Here is a 15,736-nt window from a genome sequence, read left to right on the forward strand (position 1 = left end):
GTCACTCCAAGGTTCATAACAGAGGGGAGGATATTTTTATTGAGGGAGCCCAGAATATCAACCGGGGAGACTGTTGGTTGGGGTCCAAAAAAGATGACCTCGGTCTTGCTCTCATTGAGGGTGAGGAAGTTTTGGCTCAGCCAGGATTTCATCTCTGTTAAGCAGTCCTTCAACTGCTGTAGTAAGTTGGCATTTTGATTGAGAGGCAGATAAATCTGTACATCATCAGCGTAACAAAGGAAGGGGATATTATGTTTTGTGAGAATTGAACCTAGGGGCAGTATGTACAATATAAAAAGGATGGGGCCCAGAATCGAGCCTTGGGGAACCCCACAGGTAAGAGGGGCTTTGGCAGAGGAGAAAGCACTGAGAAGCTACGGTCCGTCAAATAAGACCTGAACCATGCAAGGGCAGAGCCTGTAATGCCTGCGGACTGTTCAAGCCGTGACAACAGGATACTATGATCCACAGTGTTAAAGGCAGCTAACAGCACCAAGACAGCTGGGCTGCCTGAGTCAGTGGCTAAGAGCAGATCATTAAAAACTCTTAAAAGGGCTGTTTCAGTACTATGCATAGGTTTAAAGCCAGACTGACATTTTTCATGGATACCATCCCTTATAAAAGCAGTATTCTGCAGCACTCATCCAGATAAGATGTGACTGTTAACTCGTTTTGCAAAGATAGCAGCTGAAATGTCATTGCTGCATGTAGCCTACTTAGACTTTTAAATGCTGATGGGTCATTAATGTTGGTCTCGGCAAACAATATTAGGAATCCTCTATTCAAACATAATATTCAGTGTGCATCGACATGAAAATAACAAAAAAGTTCATGCTGGACTCAAACCCGAGTCCCAACAGCAAAAATCACTCAGACCATGCGCGTTACTGGTGCGCCACGGATCTACACAAAGTATTACACCACCACACTTTAATGTCTTGGATGAACCTTGTTAAAAAGTTCCAGAAAGATGCAACCCGACCATCATTTATAATGTGAGGGAATGTATCTACACTTATAATATACATATTATAGTAGGCATTTGGATAAAAGCGTCAGGTAAATGGAATGTCATGTAATGTAATTGACGTGAGTGTTTTGAACACACTTATTTAATTTATGATTCTCCATAAGCTGCCATGTTGAGTTGTGGCTCACTCATAACGCGCAGGACTTGTGTGATTTTTGCTGTTGGGACTCGGGTTTGATCGGGAAACCAGTTAACGAGGGAACCAGTTAATCCGGAACACCGGCGAGACACCGGCAGGAGAAGCCCACAAAACACCCCACGTAACACCCCACAAACACCACCAAAAAGCACGAAAAGTAAAGCAAATCAAACCACCACCGATAAACTATATTAAATTAACACCCATTACACAAAAGTAAATGGAAAATATAACGCAAAAGATTCACTCTTCTCTTTCAATCACACTCCAAAATAATAAGAAAGACAATTCCATTGAAGATCAAAAACGTTTATTGTGGTATATTTCACATCATATTATATGATTAGAAACAGCCAATCAACTCAAGTGCTTTATTCAGCTGCTTCTTTTCCCTGTAAAAAAACAACAAAATATAAATACATACAGTGTATATGCAAAAGCATAAACATCATACTCTGCATACATCTGAATGTTTTCTCTATCGTTCATTTCATAAAGAGTTGGGCCATATTTGTTCTGTCAAGACTTAAGTATTGCATTAAGAGATATTTAATTTAATTTTCATTCATAAAAGCTGAAATGTCTTTATAGTTACCTTGCCAGAGTCACGGCCCTTTGCTCTCAGTTTGTTGACCTGGGACTCTGCAATGTCAGCACGCTCCTCAGCCTCCTCCAGCTCATTTTGAACCTTCCTGGACTTGGACAGATGAGTATTGACTTGTTCCTCCTGGAATAAGAGATACATAGTTTAAGGTACAGAAACCTTCAAACACTTTAAAATATAATATAAGAATGTGATGGTAATCTTAACAATCGGCAAGATTTTCTGGTATAAATAAATCTGACATATCTACAAAACAATGTATATATTGTCCTTACCGCCTCCTCAGCCTGCCTCTTGTAGGCCTTCACCTTCAGCTGCAATTTGTCAACCAGATCCTGCAGCCTGGCAACATTTTTCTTGTCCTCCTCAGTCTGTGCCAATTTAGATTTGCATGTTTAACATTTTTAAAAGGTTAGTATATTAGATTAATTGGTACTGTACATTTTAACTATGAAAGTAACCATACCTGATAGGTGAGCTCCTTAACTCTCCTCTCATATTTGCGGACACCTTTAACAGCATCTACTCCACGTCTCTGTTCAGCCTCAACCTCTGCTTCCAGCTCACGCACCTTTTGAATAACATTAAAACATTAAGTATCCAGCTTGTTTTCAAAGGTTTCTTTCAGCTATATAAATCTTAGTATGACTTTTTTTACCCTAGACTCCAGTTTCTGGAGCTGCTTCTTGCCACCCTTCATGGCCAGGTTCTCAGCCTCATCCAGACGGTGCTGCAGGTCCTTAACAGCAACCTCCAGGTTCTTCTTCATCCTCTCCAGATGAGCACTAGTATCTTGCTCCTTCTTCAGCTCCTCAGCCATCATAGCAGCCTACAGGAGACATAAAACATGTTAATTAGAAATATCAACCAAAAAAAATGGCCGTTAAAAGTAAAACATTGAAACCTACATCAGTGATGGCCTTCTTGGCCTTCTCCTCTGCATTCCTTGCTTCCTGCACAGTGTCATCCACTTCACCCTGGACCTGGACCAGGTCGGTCTCAAGCTTCTTCTTGGTGTTCACAAGGCTTGTGTTCTAAAAGGTAAACATATTTAGCCATTTAAGTCATCACATGCCTAATATTCATGTTAGTTGAAATTGTATTTGATTCTTGAATTATTTAAAAGATTAGGTTTGTTCACCTGAGAGTGCAGAAGTCCAACACGCTCACTGGCATCAACCAGCTCTTGCTCAGCAATTTTGCGACTTCTCTCTGTCTGTTCCAGAGCAGCTCTAAGTTCCTCAATTTCAGCCACCATAAGACCGTTTCTACGATCCACCATAGCAGCCTGCTCCTTGAAGTCCTCCTGTGCTCTGACAGCATCATCAAGGTGCAGTTGTGCATCCTAGTGAGAAAAAGATCAGACATTTATACATGAATGCCAAAATGTAGCCCAATCTACCATAGTTGGAAAATAAACTGTTCCTTTTCTATACCTTCAGCTGTGCCTGCACATTCCTGAGCTGCTTCGTGGACTCAGCAGCCTGGCGGTTGGCATGGCTGAGCTGAATCTCCATCTCATTCAGATCTCCCTCCATCTTCTTCTTGATTCTCAGGGCATCGTTCCTGCTCCTGACCTCAGAATCCAGAGTGCTCTGCATGGAGTCAGTCACTCTCTGGCTGTTCCTCTTGATCTGTTCCATCTCTTCATCTTTCTCTGCCAGCTTCCTGTCCACCTCACCCTTAATCTGGTTGAGCTCCAGCTGGACACGCAGGATCTTAGACTCTTCATGTTCCAGAGTTCCCTAATGAAATCAAACAATTAAACACTCATCTTTGCCTTCAAACACTGATATATATTTGTCAATGATTTTTAATGTTATGAACTCCCAGGAAAGAAATACCTCAGCCTCTTCAAGAGCTGTCTGGATCTCAGTCTTCTCTGTCTCCACCTGCTTCTTGGTCTTCTCCAGCTCATGGATGCTCTTGCCAGTCTCACCAATCTGTTCAGTCAGATCTGAGATCTCCTCTGCAGAAAGATACATGGGGTTTATCATATTGTTGAGCCTTAAATGGTAAAATATCAACAAACAAAATGTCCAACTCATGTTGAACTCTGTGACATTATGTAGAACTCACGTTGCAGATTCTTGTTTTCACGCTTCATGGTCTCCAGATGATCAAGAGCCTCCTCATAAGAGTTCTTCATCTTGAACAGTTCAGTGCTGAGAGAACGAGCCTCCTTCTGTGCTCCCTCAAGCTCTGCCTGACCCTCCTCATACTTCTGCTTCCACTCTGCCAACACCTGAATAATACAATGCATACAGTTTATTTGGTTATGTTAAAGTCTCATGGCAACATAAATATTCATGTCATTGTTTGTGTGTTTTGACCAAACACAGTAAATTGTGTTACCTTGTCAAAGTTCCTCTGCTTTTTGTCCAGGTTGGCAGCAAGGCCATTGGCCCTCTCCACATCAATCATGAGGTCCTCCACCTCACTCTGGAGCCTCTGTTTGGTTTTCTCAAGAGAAGCACACTTGGAATTCACTGCCTCAATCTGTTCCTCAGCCTCCTGAAGGCGCTGGGCAAGCTTTTTCCTGTTTGAAAATTGAGGTATTTGTGGCTCAGTTAAACTCATAAAGTTACAAATTATTTTCTAGTTATATTTGCATATATGAAACAACTAATTACCGTATTAATTAATCTAAATGATTGGCCTCAAAGTAAGAAGCTATACACATTTTAAAATACTAATGTTATTACCAGAAATTCAGGAATCAGTAGAGTTTTTTGCTAAAATGCTACACTTCTGGCCATTTAACAGTTTGAATGTCACTCACTTGGATTCCTCAAGCTCCTCAGTGCGCTGGATTGCATCAGTTTCATACTTCGATCTCCACTGAGCCACCTCACTGTTGGCCTTGGACATTCCACGCTGCAGCTCAGCCTTGGCCTCCTGCTCCTCTTCAAACTGCTCCCTCAGCAGATCACAGTCATGGCGGGCTGATTGCAGGCCATGGGCAAGAGCATTCTTGGCCTGTTGTAAGAAATATTATTAACCTTTACACAATTTCTAAATCACAAACAAATCATACAAATATATACTATCCTGATGGTTTCTTACCTTAACCTCCTCCTCAATCTGTCGCTTCAATTCATCAAGCTGCTGTGTGGAGGCCTGCTTGCCTCTGGTCAACTGAGAGACAAGAGCTTCCTTCTCTTCAACTTGACGGCTGAACTCACCTTGTGTGAATAATATTATAATACGTTAGTTTGTGTTACGTTTCTCAATCATATACTCCACAGATGGTTCACCAAAAACATGTAGATACCATTTTCTGTCAGGAGACGTGCTTTCTGTGAACTAGTGTCATTGATTTGGCGGACGTTTTCATCATTCTTGGTCTTCAGTTCGCTAAGTTGGTCCTCAAGAGTACGGCACATCTTTTCAAGATTTCCCTAATGAGGAAAAATAAACAAGATTAGTGATCAGATTTTATTCACAAAATAATTTACATGATGTACTATATTCATATTGGTAACATATAATATAATAAAAAAAGCATGTAATGCTAGTGTACCTTTGCCTTAGCAACATTCTCCATGTTGCTAGAGAGGTCATCAATCTCCATCTTGTATTCACTCTTTTCCTTCTCAAGCTTCTGCTTGACACGCTGGAGGTTGTCAATCTGCTCTCCCAGCTCAGCAACACTGTCAGCCTGCTTCTTGCGAAGGGCAGAAGCAGTTGCTTCATGCTGCAGAGTGGACTCCTCAAGGTCACGACGGAGCTTCTGGAACTCAGCCTCACGCTTCTTGTTCATCTCAATCTGAGAAGCGGTGGCACCTCCAGCCTCCTCCAGCCTCTCACTGATCTCCTCAAGTTCCCTGGAGAGGTCAGCTCTCTGCTTCTCAACCTTGGCACGAGCTGCACGCTCAGCCTCAATCTCTTCTTCCAGTTCCTCAATACGAGCCTGTTGAATGTACATGTTTTCTCTTTTAGCAATCATTCACTTTATTACACATAATAGCAAATGTATGCAGTATTGTTAAGTGTAACACAATATCTCACCTGGAGCTCCTTGATCTTCTTCTGGAGCTGAGCACCCAGAGACTGCTCATCTTCAATCTTGCTAAGGAGCTGACTGCATTCAAATTCCTTCCTGTGAACAACATTAATAAAGTGCATTGAGTTCATGCCATTGAACACTTCTTTAAAAAAATGTATGTTGTTTAAACAGAAAAACTAAGCTACTTTTTGATTTTCTCATCAGACTGCTGCTTGTCATTCTCAAGATCCATGACGGATTCCTGGGCCAGTTTGAGATCACCCTCAAGCTTTCTCTTGGCTCTCTCCAGGTCCATACGCAGCTTCTTCTCTTGCTCCAGAGAACCCTCAAGCTAAACAAAGGTATATATTTTTAATTATCATGTTCAAGAATAATCTTGCTTTGCCAAATCAAGTGACTGTACACTTACATCATCCACTTGCTGCTCAAGCTTGGTCTTGGCCTTGGTCAGAGTGTTGACTTTGTCTTCCTCTGCCTGCAGGTCATCAAGAGTCTGCTGATGAGACTCCTGAAGGGCTTTCTTTTCCTTGGTTAGCTTGGCAACGCTCTCATCCTGAGAGGCCATCTCCTCGGTCAGGTTCTTCACCTAAGTGTGCAAGAAAGATTTTGTTAATACCAATAAATAATTATAATCTCACTACCTGATGGACAGATCATTGATTACAAACCTTGTTCTCAGTGGCATGTTTCTCCTTTTCCACTTTGGCCAAGGTAAGCTCCAGGTCATCAATATCCTTCTTGAGCTCAGAGCATTCATCCTCCAGCTTTCTCTTCTTGGCAGTGAGCTCAGCATTAATTTCCTCTTCATCCTCCAGTCTCTCAGTTGTCTCTTTGAGTTTGGCCTCCATCTGAATCTTACTCTTGATGAGTCCCTCACATCTCTCCTCAGCATCAGTGAGATTGTCTCCTTCCTAGACCATTTTCATACATGTTAGCTCTTATATATTCACAAACTTGAAAAAGCGTATTTGTCTGTAGACGTGTACTTACAGATGCTACTTGCAGAGCCAGATCATTCTTCTCCCGCACAATGGAAACCATCTTCTCCTCCAGTTCCTTCTTCTTGGCCAGGGCAGTAGCCAGGTCAGTTTTCATTTTTTCATAGTTCTCCTTCATATTTGCCAGCTCCTTCTCAGTTTCAGCACTCTGCAGCAGAGGCTTAATCTTGTAGTAGACCTTCATCCATGGCCAGTGTTTGACATTCATGAAGGAGCGCATGTTGTACTGGATGGTGTATATGGCTTCCCTGCACAGAGAAATTGGTTTTAGACAATATCTATTTTTTCTTTACACCATTGATCAGAATTAGCAATTTTCAACGTGCCTCCTTTCTGTCATCTTCACAAACTCCTTTCTCATGACGTAACCACGGGCCAAAGCCTGAGTCATGGTGACCAGAGAGGCCAGTTTTTCGTCTCTCATCTCCTCAAGGGTACCCAGCAGGCCAGCCTTGAAGAACACCTGAGCAAACAGAAACAACAAATGTCTTTCAGCAAATGAATGATGAATTCAAGTAATGAACACATGAAACACTTTATAACAAGCAAGCAAACAAACAAAATGAAATATGTGACTCCTATTTACATGATGGTTTTTGGTCGGATGGAATGGTTTTAAGGCCAAGTCTTAATTACTTGTTTCATCATAATCAAGGAAGTATTGTTTTTTTTTGTTTTTTATTTGCCGGGATGGAAAAACAGAGGCTACCAGAGTTGACCTCCTGAGGTAGTTTCATTAATTACATGTATAATATATACTACCGTAATCACAGTAACATCCAACAAATACACTGTACAGCGTCTTTGGTAAATATGCATTAGCTCAGTTATGAAGTAAATGTAAAGTACTTACCTTGGTGTGTCCAAATTTATATTCATCATGAGGAACATCAATTGACCCAAGCAGCTTCTCTGAAGCCTTCTTGTTGTCCATGAACTGACCGTCAGGGATGACACCGGCATTCAGCACCTTGTATCTATATGAAAGAGTTTATTGTCAGGAGGAGCATTACATTGTAATAATGAGAGGTTAAAATTCTATGTATAAAAACATTATACCTCTGCTTGAAGTCAGCATAGAGGATCCTGCTGGGGAAACCTTTTCTGCAGATTCTAATACCCTCCAGGACACCATTACACCTGAGCTGGTGGATAACCAGGAAGTTCTCCATAAGACCTGTACAACATTTTTTTTATATTTAATTATTTGAATAAATAGTAGGTATTCTTGTTGATGCGGCACAGAATAAAAAACCAAACCAGTCATCAATACAGTTGTATATGTACCTGGAGTCTTTGACTCATTGGGAATCAGGCAGCGCACAAAGTGAGGATGGGTGGCCCTCAAGTTAGTCATCAGCTTGCCCAAGTTCTCCTGTAATCCATAATGGTGTCTCGTGTCATGAAATGCCACAATTGGGAGTTTTGGTTTAAACAGAGATCTATTAGTTATGTTTTCTTTGAGAAAGCTTACCCTGAACTGTGAGGACACAGTCTGCATAGAACCACCCTTCTTCTTGCCTCCCTTCTTATTAGCATCTGTTGATGTTTTGTTAGAATGTCATGAAATTAGCATAAACAAGTAATAGTTGATGAGTTAAAATAAAATAATATTACAAATATACATTTGATCTTAACTGTAGTTACTATCTTACCCTCAACTATTGGAGGATACAGCGAAACCAGCAGTTTCACTGAGGATTTCATGTACAGCTGAATGACAGAGTCATTCAGGGGATCCTTGTTCTTGTCCAGCCAGCCAGTGATGTTGTAGTCCACGGTACCAGCATAGTGCACCAGGGAGAAGTGGGCCTCAGCCTTGCCCTTTGCGGGCTTTGGCTTCTCAAATGCTTTGTTTTTGCCAAGATGCTGGTCATACAGCTTGTTCTTGAAGGATGTGTCTGAGGCCTTGGGGAACATGCACTCCTCTTCAAGGATGGAGAAGATGCCCATGGGCTTGAAAAGGTTGAAAGAGGTATATAATTTAGTGATACATTATAACAAATAAAAAAACAGTTACATATGATGTATGATATAATAAATGAAGTGGTTACCCTTTCAATCAGCTCAATGCAGGCAGCCAAGTCCATACCAAAGTCAATGAACTCCCAGATAATACCCTCCTTCTTGTACTCCTCTTGCTCCAGGACGAACATGGTGTGGTTGAAGAACTGTTGCAGTTTCTCATTTGTGAAGTTGATGCACAGCTGCTCCAATGTATTGAACTGCAAAAGGACATATCATCTTCATAATCTCTTACAAGGCAATAAGAACTATTATTTATTGAAAAGTATCAACTGCTAAATTGTTCAAACTCTGGCTTACATCAAAGATTTCAAAGCCAGCAATATCCAGCACACCAATGTAGAACTGTCTAGCTTGTTTGGTGTCCAACATATTGTTGATACGGATGACCATCCACAAGAACATCCTCTCATAGATAGACTTGGCCAGGGCAGGCACTGAGTTCATGACCTTAAAGAAAAAAAGTGATGTGATTTCATTTTTGACATATACGACTGGTATATTATATTATTTTCAAGATACATACCACTAAAATTCCAAAACAAAAATTGAATCAAAGATCGCCCTTGAATTTAGAATTCAATTAGAACTCATTGACAGAAGTTCAAAAAATGCCAACTGACATTGCATATCTTTTTCCTAATGAAAGCTGTACTACATTTTGTGTTTATAAACAGTAGAAGGTTCGATATTGATCATCATTGTTTACCTGAGGTACAGTCTGTCCCTTGGTGACATACTCATTTCCGACCTTCACTCTAGGATAGCACAGACCCTTCAGCATGTCAGCGGAGTTCAGACCCAGCAAATAAGCAACCTTGTCAGCATCTGAAAATAATTCAGAAATGTCCATCATAATTTGTGAAGAACACAATGTTATCAAGAAATGTATCAATGTTGTTGCCAAGCTCTAAGCTTTGAGCTAAGATTAAATACTCACCCTCTGTGCCATCATTCTCAGCCTGCTCCTCACGCTGCTTTTGCTTGAACTTCATGTTACCATGGTGAAGCACAGCACCAGTCATCTTGTAAATGCTCATCTTCTCTTCATGAGTGAAGCCCAGGATATCAATAGCATTCTGATGTCAAAAGACACAGAAAACACAATTGTTCAAGCAAAAGTTCTTAAAAGAGCTGTAATGATGTTGCATTTGTTTCACAAAGTCTATTTAAATATGTTAAATTGAAAATTACTCACATCCGTGGCTTCCAGCTCCACTTTGTCATCAATGCTGGCCACAGTGATCTTACCCATGCTACACATGGGGAAGTCGTAGGGGTTGGTTGTGAGGAGTGCCAGTTCTAGAATCCAAAAAAAATAAACATGTCAGTAGATATATTTTATAAATGTAAAACTCTAATAAGGTTGAAACAATTGTTATATCTAATTCTCCTTACCAAGGAGCTCTGGCTTGTGGCCGGTCATCATCTGGTAGAAGATATGGTAGCCTCTCTCTTGCTCGAGCTGGAATGTCACTCTAGACTTCTCCAGCAGATCTACAAGTTTTGATCATGTCAGTGCCAGGCTAAATCTTACTTACAGTAGTTTATATACACTATAAGGATTGTTACTTACAAGTCTCAATATCAGCACTAGCCAGTTTGCCAGCTGTGTTGAAATGGATTCTGATGAATTTACCCTGTTTGAAATAACATAATCATTAATGTCCCTCCACATGTGCAATGTAACAATGCTTCTCTCGTTTGTAGAAACTGTTCCATACTTACAAAACGAGAAGAGTTGTCATTCCTCACAGTTTTGGCGTTACCATAAGACTCAAGCAATGGATTGGCTGCAATAATCTGATCCTCAAGTGACCCCTAAAATCCAGGTTAAGAATAGCTGTCAGGAAACGACTTCATTTGTTCATCCCTGAAAAAACATCTCAAGAATCCTGAATCGTCATCATCATAGAGTAACATACCTTTGATTCGTCTCTCTTGGGTCCAGAAACTGAGATTGTTGCAAAGTACTGGATGACACGCTTGGTGTTCACAGTCTTTCCAGCACCAGATTCTCCACTAGGTAGAGACAGAGATTATTAAGAACTTGACCAATATCTTTGATTAATCTTAATTAAAACAGAATTGGTACAATCTTTTTAAATGTTACAAACTTACGTGATCAAGACAGACTGGTTTTCCCTATCTGTAAAAGTAAAAAAAACATAAACCAATCAAGTACATGTTAAAAACTGAAACCCTATACTGATGCATTTTAAATGAGTGGTAATGACTTACCAGTAGCCATGAACTGATAAGCGTTGTCAGAGACAGAGAAGATGTGGGGTGGAGCCTCCATACGCTTCTTGCCTCTGTAGGCACTTACACATTCAGAATCGTATACTGGGAGCCACTTGTAGGGGTTCACAGTGGCACAGAACAACCCAGAGTAGGTCTAAAATATATCACAGAGAATTTAAATGTAACTTCATGTTTCCAGCAAACATTTTTCAGTCTCATTAGGCAATTAGTCTTACGTAGATCATCCATGCTGCATAACGCTCTTTGAGGTTATACAGCACAGAGGCTTCATTGAGATGGGTCATCATGGCCATGTCCTCAATCTTGTCATACTTGGGAGGGTTCAATGGGAAGACCTCCTCTTCTTTCACTACCCTCTCCTAGAACAGGAAATGTGTTACATGAGAAATTATCAAATTGAATTCCTTGTACACACTGATTTACTTATACGAACCTCCTCCGTTCCCAGTATTTTGACAGTGGCTTTGCCACCATCTTTCTTGATGAGTGTTGCCTTCAAGTACAGCTCCTTGACATCAGACACATAGCAAGCACTCTTGGCATCAAATGGTGCGCTTTGAGCCTCAATTCTTTCCCTTTCTGGCTTACGAAGGTAAATGGCAGCCTTGCCATACAAGGACATCTCCGCGTCGGTACTCATGGTGGCAGTTTATTTCTGTGAAGTTCACGCAAGTAAGATACATCTTATTAATCTTACTTATTTCAATGTTTTCAATCAATTTGATTCAACAGCCCAGAATGTCTGTCATCAAATAAAAATAAACATATCCCCATTACATTGAATTCTCCTTGAAATTGAAACGGAAGGATTCAAATCAAATTCTCGTTAAATCGTCACACAAATGTGCACAGCACCACTCAGTGAAATGTAGTCTTTGAATTTAACCCATCCTAGTATTAGAAGCAGTGGGCAGATACTATAAAGGGCCCAGGAAGCAGTGTGGGGGTCAGCTGCTTTGCTCTCAGAGGTAGGAAGTAAACTGAAATGTGGATTGGTAACAGTCCACACTTTAATTATTTCCCTGTGTACCAGAACACATTCCAGTATGGAGTTAAAAGTAATTAGCTCATTAAAACGTTTTTCTAACTTAGATTGACGGAATAAAATATATTTACAAATGTAATGTAGTTGAAATATGTTCATACCTGTTCCACTCTTATTGAAAAGTCAGAAATATTCCACAATCCTGTTGAGAAGATATCATATTGGTTTTAAATCAACAAAATTGTTCATGATATATCTTTTACAATGAATTTATATTTTGGAAAATTGAGCAAATACAGAATGCATTGAAATGCTATACAGCAGAAGATAAGCCTACCACAAGCTGAAGTCTCCAAAGGTCTTCCACCACACCGTCCTCTGTCCTGTTGGGGCCCCCTTATATACGATCTGGCTTGCTTACGCAGCGAGGTTAAATGAAGGCCCTTGCCAAATATGGTGTGGACAACAGGCATCAATTGGAACATGTGTTGCCAGTACTTCTTGTATTTTGGATTTCATCCAGTAGAGCTAGTAACTCAGTCTCTTAGGCCCGGTTCCAGAATAAAATGATTACTTGGAGTGCATCTGAGATTACAGGGCTTACGTGAGCAATAGTGGCCGGCAACAGCAATGAAAAATAGCATTGATGTTATGGTCCCCAATGAACAGATTATGGCATTTGTTATGTTTTGAAACCTAGCAAGTGAGAACATTTCAAGTGAGTTAAAGTGCAATCCTGAAATATTTCATCCAGTCCAAAGTGGACTATGGAAAGAAAAGCACAAAAGCTTCAAAACTGTACTAAATGAGAGCACATTGTAAATCAAGGCACATATTATTTGAAATGGAAAACGTATTATTAAAACCATGTACTAAATCATCACTTTGGTCCCATCATATACTCTGGGAAGAGAATATTTACTGTGCTTGAAAACTGGAATCACATCATCATGTGAGGTTGACTTTGTGACCTGGAGAATATTTCAGCTGCAACATTAGCTTGTTGATAAGCTTGGGATATGAGATTTTTTTGTAGCCATTCGTGGTGAAGGCATCTTTGCTATTGTATGCATTATTTTTGACCCAACATTTCTACAGGCATGGCAGAATATGGCACTATTTTCACATGAATATTCTAGCCATTGTCTATTTGTATACCACGAGCTGCAAAATGACCGCCTTACCCCACTGTACAGGCGGGTACTTGTTTAGATATACCTGGGCAGGCTCTGTTTTGCCGAGGTCTCCTGGCACCTGCGGGTCGCGGCGGTGTTTCAGGCGACGAAGACTGCTGCTCCGGGGGCGAGTCAGGCGGGAGTAAGTAAGTGTCCACGACGGAGGGTAACGTGATGTTCCCAGCTGACCTGTTGCTATTGTCTGTGTTGCTGGCGTTTAGTGATGGTTGCTTTAACCATTTTCGTATACATGATTATCCACAGATAATGGCAGTGTGTCACTGCCATGGAAGCACTTTGGAAATGATGCACGCGCAGCGGAGCAGGTCATGCGCACCTTACACAATTTGTTGTTTGTATTTTTCGCTCTGTTCTCTTTTTTTAATAGAGGGTGCATAACATTCAACTGGGGGTGCAATGCATGCCTATGTTGTGACATTGGTTTGAGAAGTGGGGGACACACAAAACAGGGGGTCTGGGGGCTCTCCGCAATAAAACATTTCTCGATATGAATCCCATTTCCTGCATTTCTACAAACATTTAGGGACTATGGTGATAACAAATACAGGCAAAAATGTAGTTGGCCATAAAAATACTAAAATATGTATAAGGAAAAGCTGTCTTACTTTCTTAATGCATTGGACAAGGTTCAACACTGGCTGAACAACATTTGCTTACAGTTAAATGCAAAATATGCATGATGTTCAGTAAACGACCAGTGAAAATCGAAGGATCCAATGTGTTTTTAAACGGAGCATAATTATTACTAGTCCCCCATTTCAAGTATCTTGGAGTCATAATGGACTCAAACTTGACTTTTAAGAAACATATCAAGAAAGTATCCAATACCGTTAAATTCAACTTGCAACATTTTAAACAAATTAGACCCTTCTTAACTGTCAATGCTGCAAAGTCATACCTCCACTGTATGATTCTATCCCACATTGAATACTGTTTTACAAACTGGTCGTTTGCTTGTGCCACAAACCTTAAACCGATAGAACAGCTGTACAAGAGAACTATCAAGGTGTTGAGAGAAAGCCAAATTCATACCACAACTTTTGAGTTTTGACAACTTTTTTTTTCTCAGCTAAAAGAACCAAACACATGCTTCCTGTACTCATTCGCAAGGATAAACTCCTGGCAAATATTGTCCCTACTGACTTTATCCAGCAACTCCTTGTGAATGTGACTGCTACATTGTTAATGCAAATTTGCAACATTGTACTTCTCAGCCAGGTCTTCAACCTCCTCTGAGCACTGAAGCTCCTCTGCTTCAGCAGAGGCTGCAGGAACAACCATAAGAAGCCGTATAAGGGCTTCTACTTGGTCGAAAAAGCCACAGACTTCAGGCAACTGACTCCTCAAAATAGCTGCGTCCTCTGAAGTGGATTTGAAAGGGTACTGGAGCTTAAACATGTCAAGCTGCACCTTCAGTGACCTTTGGTTTGATTCAGGATACTGGTCCACCACTGCGGTGTCCAGCTCCCCAGTTAGGAGGACTTCCTCCAGCTTTGCCAATATTGTCAGACCACTCTGATGAAACCTCTCCTTCAGCTGCATGTCCACAGTATCCAGCACCTTGAAGAAGTCAGCTCTGTAGTGTTTTTCTGGGGTTGTGGGTGTGTGTGCAGTAGTGTCGTTGCCAATAAAGCGTTTTGGTGCACGGCGGATGTGTGGCATGCTTATTGGCTCAATATTTAGCATGCAGATCTTCTCTGTCGCTTGGCTGTAAATCTCCTGGAACTTCTCCTCCATTCTCTTTGCCCTCAGGGTGGTCCTAACACAATTTGCTGCAGATAGCATACCAGACACGGTTTCTGTCTGCTTCTGCAGTGTGCAATTAAGGCACTCCAACTCCTGAATTACTTCAGTGGCTAGAATGAGTCCTAACACTGTCGTACCTTTTCCGAATCTCTCCAGCAACCCACTTGCGGTCACACCAGTGTTTGGGGCATCTGTTTGGGCCATGTCCTCTAAGCTCAGTAGCACTGACTCGTACTGACGTAGCACAGACCAGATTGCTGGAGTCCTGGTGGTCCATCTTGTTTGACACAAGGGCCCCAGATTGCTAACTGTCCCTGATGCTGCTGTTGCAATGTTCACACATTTAGTTTTGTATTTGCCTGACAATTTGTACAGACATCCAAGCTTGTGGAGCCAATCCAGAGCATCAGATGTTAGGGAAGAAGCCTTACAAGCAGCCTGGGTGACAAGATTTACACAGTGGGTAACACAGTGTACATACAAAGCCAGTGGCTGCATCTCCCTTATCCTGGCCTGTGCTCCCTTTCTGTCACCTGACATGTTTGCTCATATGTTTGTCCACGCAGACCAGACAGCGGAAGATTCAAGCGCAGCAACACATCTATGGCAACTTTTGCTAAGTTTTCCCCAGTTGTGCTTGAGACCTCGTAAAAACCCACTAAGGCCTCCTGGGGGACCAAATCATGGTCTACATACCTCACACAAATGGCTTCCTGTTCAGTCCCTTCTATGTCCTGTG

General features: G+C 41.2%; 1 protein-coding gene across 1 annotated transcript; it reads right to left on the reverse strand.

Annotated features, from left to right (window-relative positions):
* Positions 1-1,462: 1,462 nt before the first annotated feature.
* Positions 1,463-12,446, reverse strand: LOC117459430 (myosin heavy chain, fast skeletal muscle-like). The gene is made up of 41 exons (XM_071205704.1): positions 12,393-12,446; positions 12,217-12,257; positions 11,504-11,725; positions 11,286-11,429; positions 11,047-11,203; positions 10,927-10,954; positions 10,731-10,827; positions 10,534-10,626; positions 10,382-10,445; positions 10,204-10,302; positions 10,004-10,107; positions 9,746-9,884; positions 9,515-9,633; positions 9,106-9,255; positions 8,835-9,005; positions 8,436-8,736; positions 8,255-8,319; positions 8,068-8,155; positions 7,840-7,957; positions 7,634-7,757; positions 7,107-7,243; positions 6,773-7,028; positions 6,451-6,693; positions 6,192-6,368; positions 5,968-6,113; positions 5,785-5,875; positions 5,297-5,686; positions 5,048-5,174; positions 4,840-4,958; positions 4,556-4,752; positions 4,129-4,312; positions 3,853-4,018; positions 3,618-3,742; positions 3,210-3,518; positions 2,915-3,118; positions 2,682-2,807; positions 2,432-2,602; positions 2,240-2,344; positions 2,049-2,144; positions 1,765-1,896; positions 1,463-1,561 (listed from the first exon to the last, which is right to left on the reverse strand). Exons 3-41 carry the CDS (start codon positions 11,708-11,710, stop codon positions 1,541-1,543), a joined length of 5,790 nt encoding a protein of 1,929 aa, XP_071061805.1. The 5' UTR covers positions 11,711-11,725; positions 12,217-12,257; positions 12,393-12,446; the 3' UTR covers positions 1,463-1,540.
* Between the last annotated feature and the right edge of the window lie 3,290 nt (positions 12,447-15,736).

Source organism: Pseudochaenichthys georgianus, chromosome 15, assembly GCF_902827115.2.
Source record: "Pseudochaenichthys georgianus chromosome 15, fPseGeo1.2, whole genome shotgun sequence".
Lineage (NCBI taxonomy): Eukaryota > Metazoa > Chordata > Actinopteri > Perciformes > Channichthyidae > Pseudochaenichthys > Pseudochaenichthys georgianus.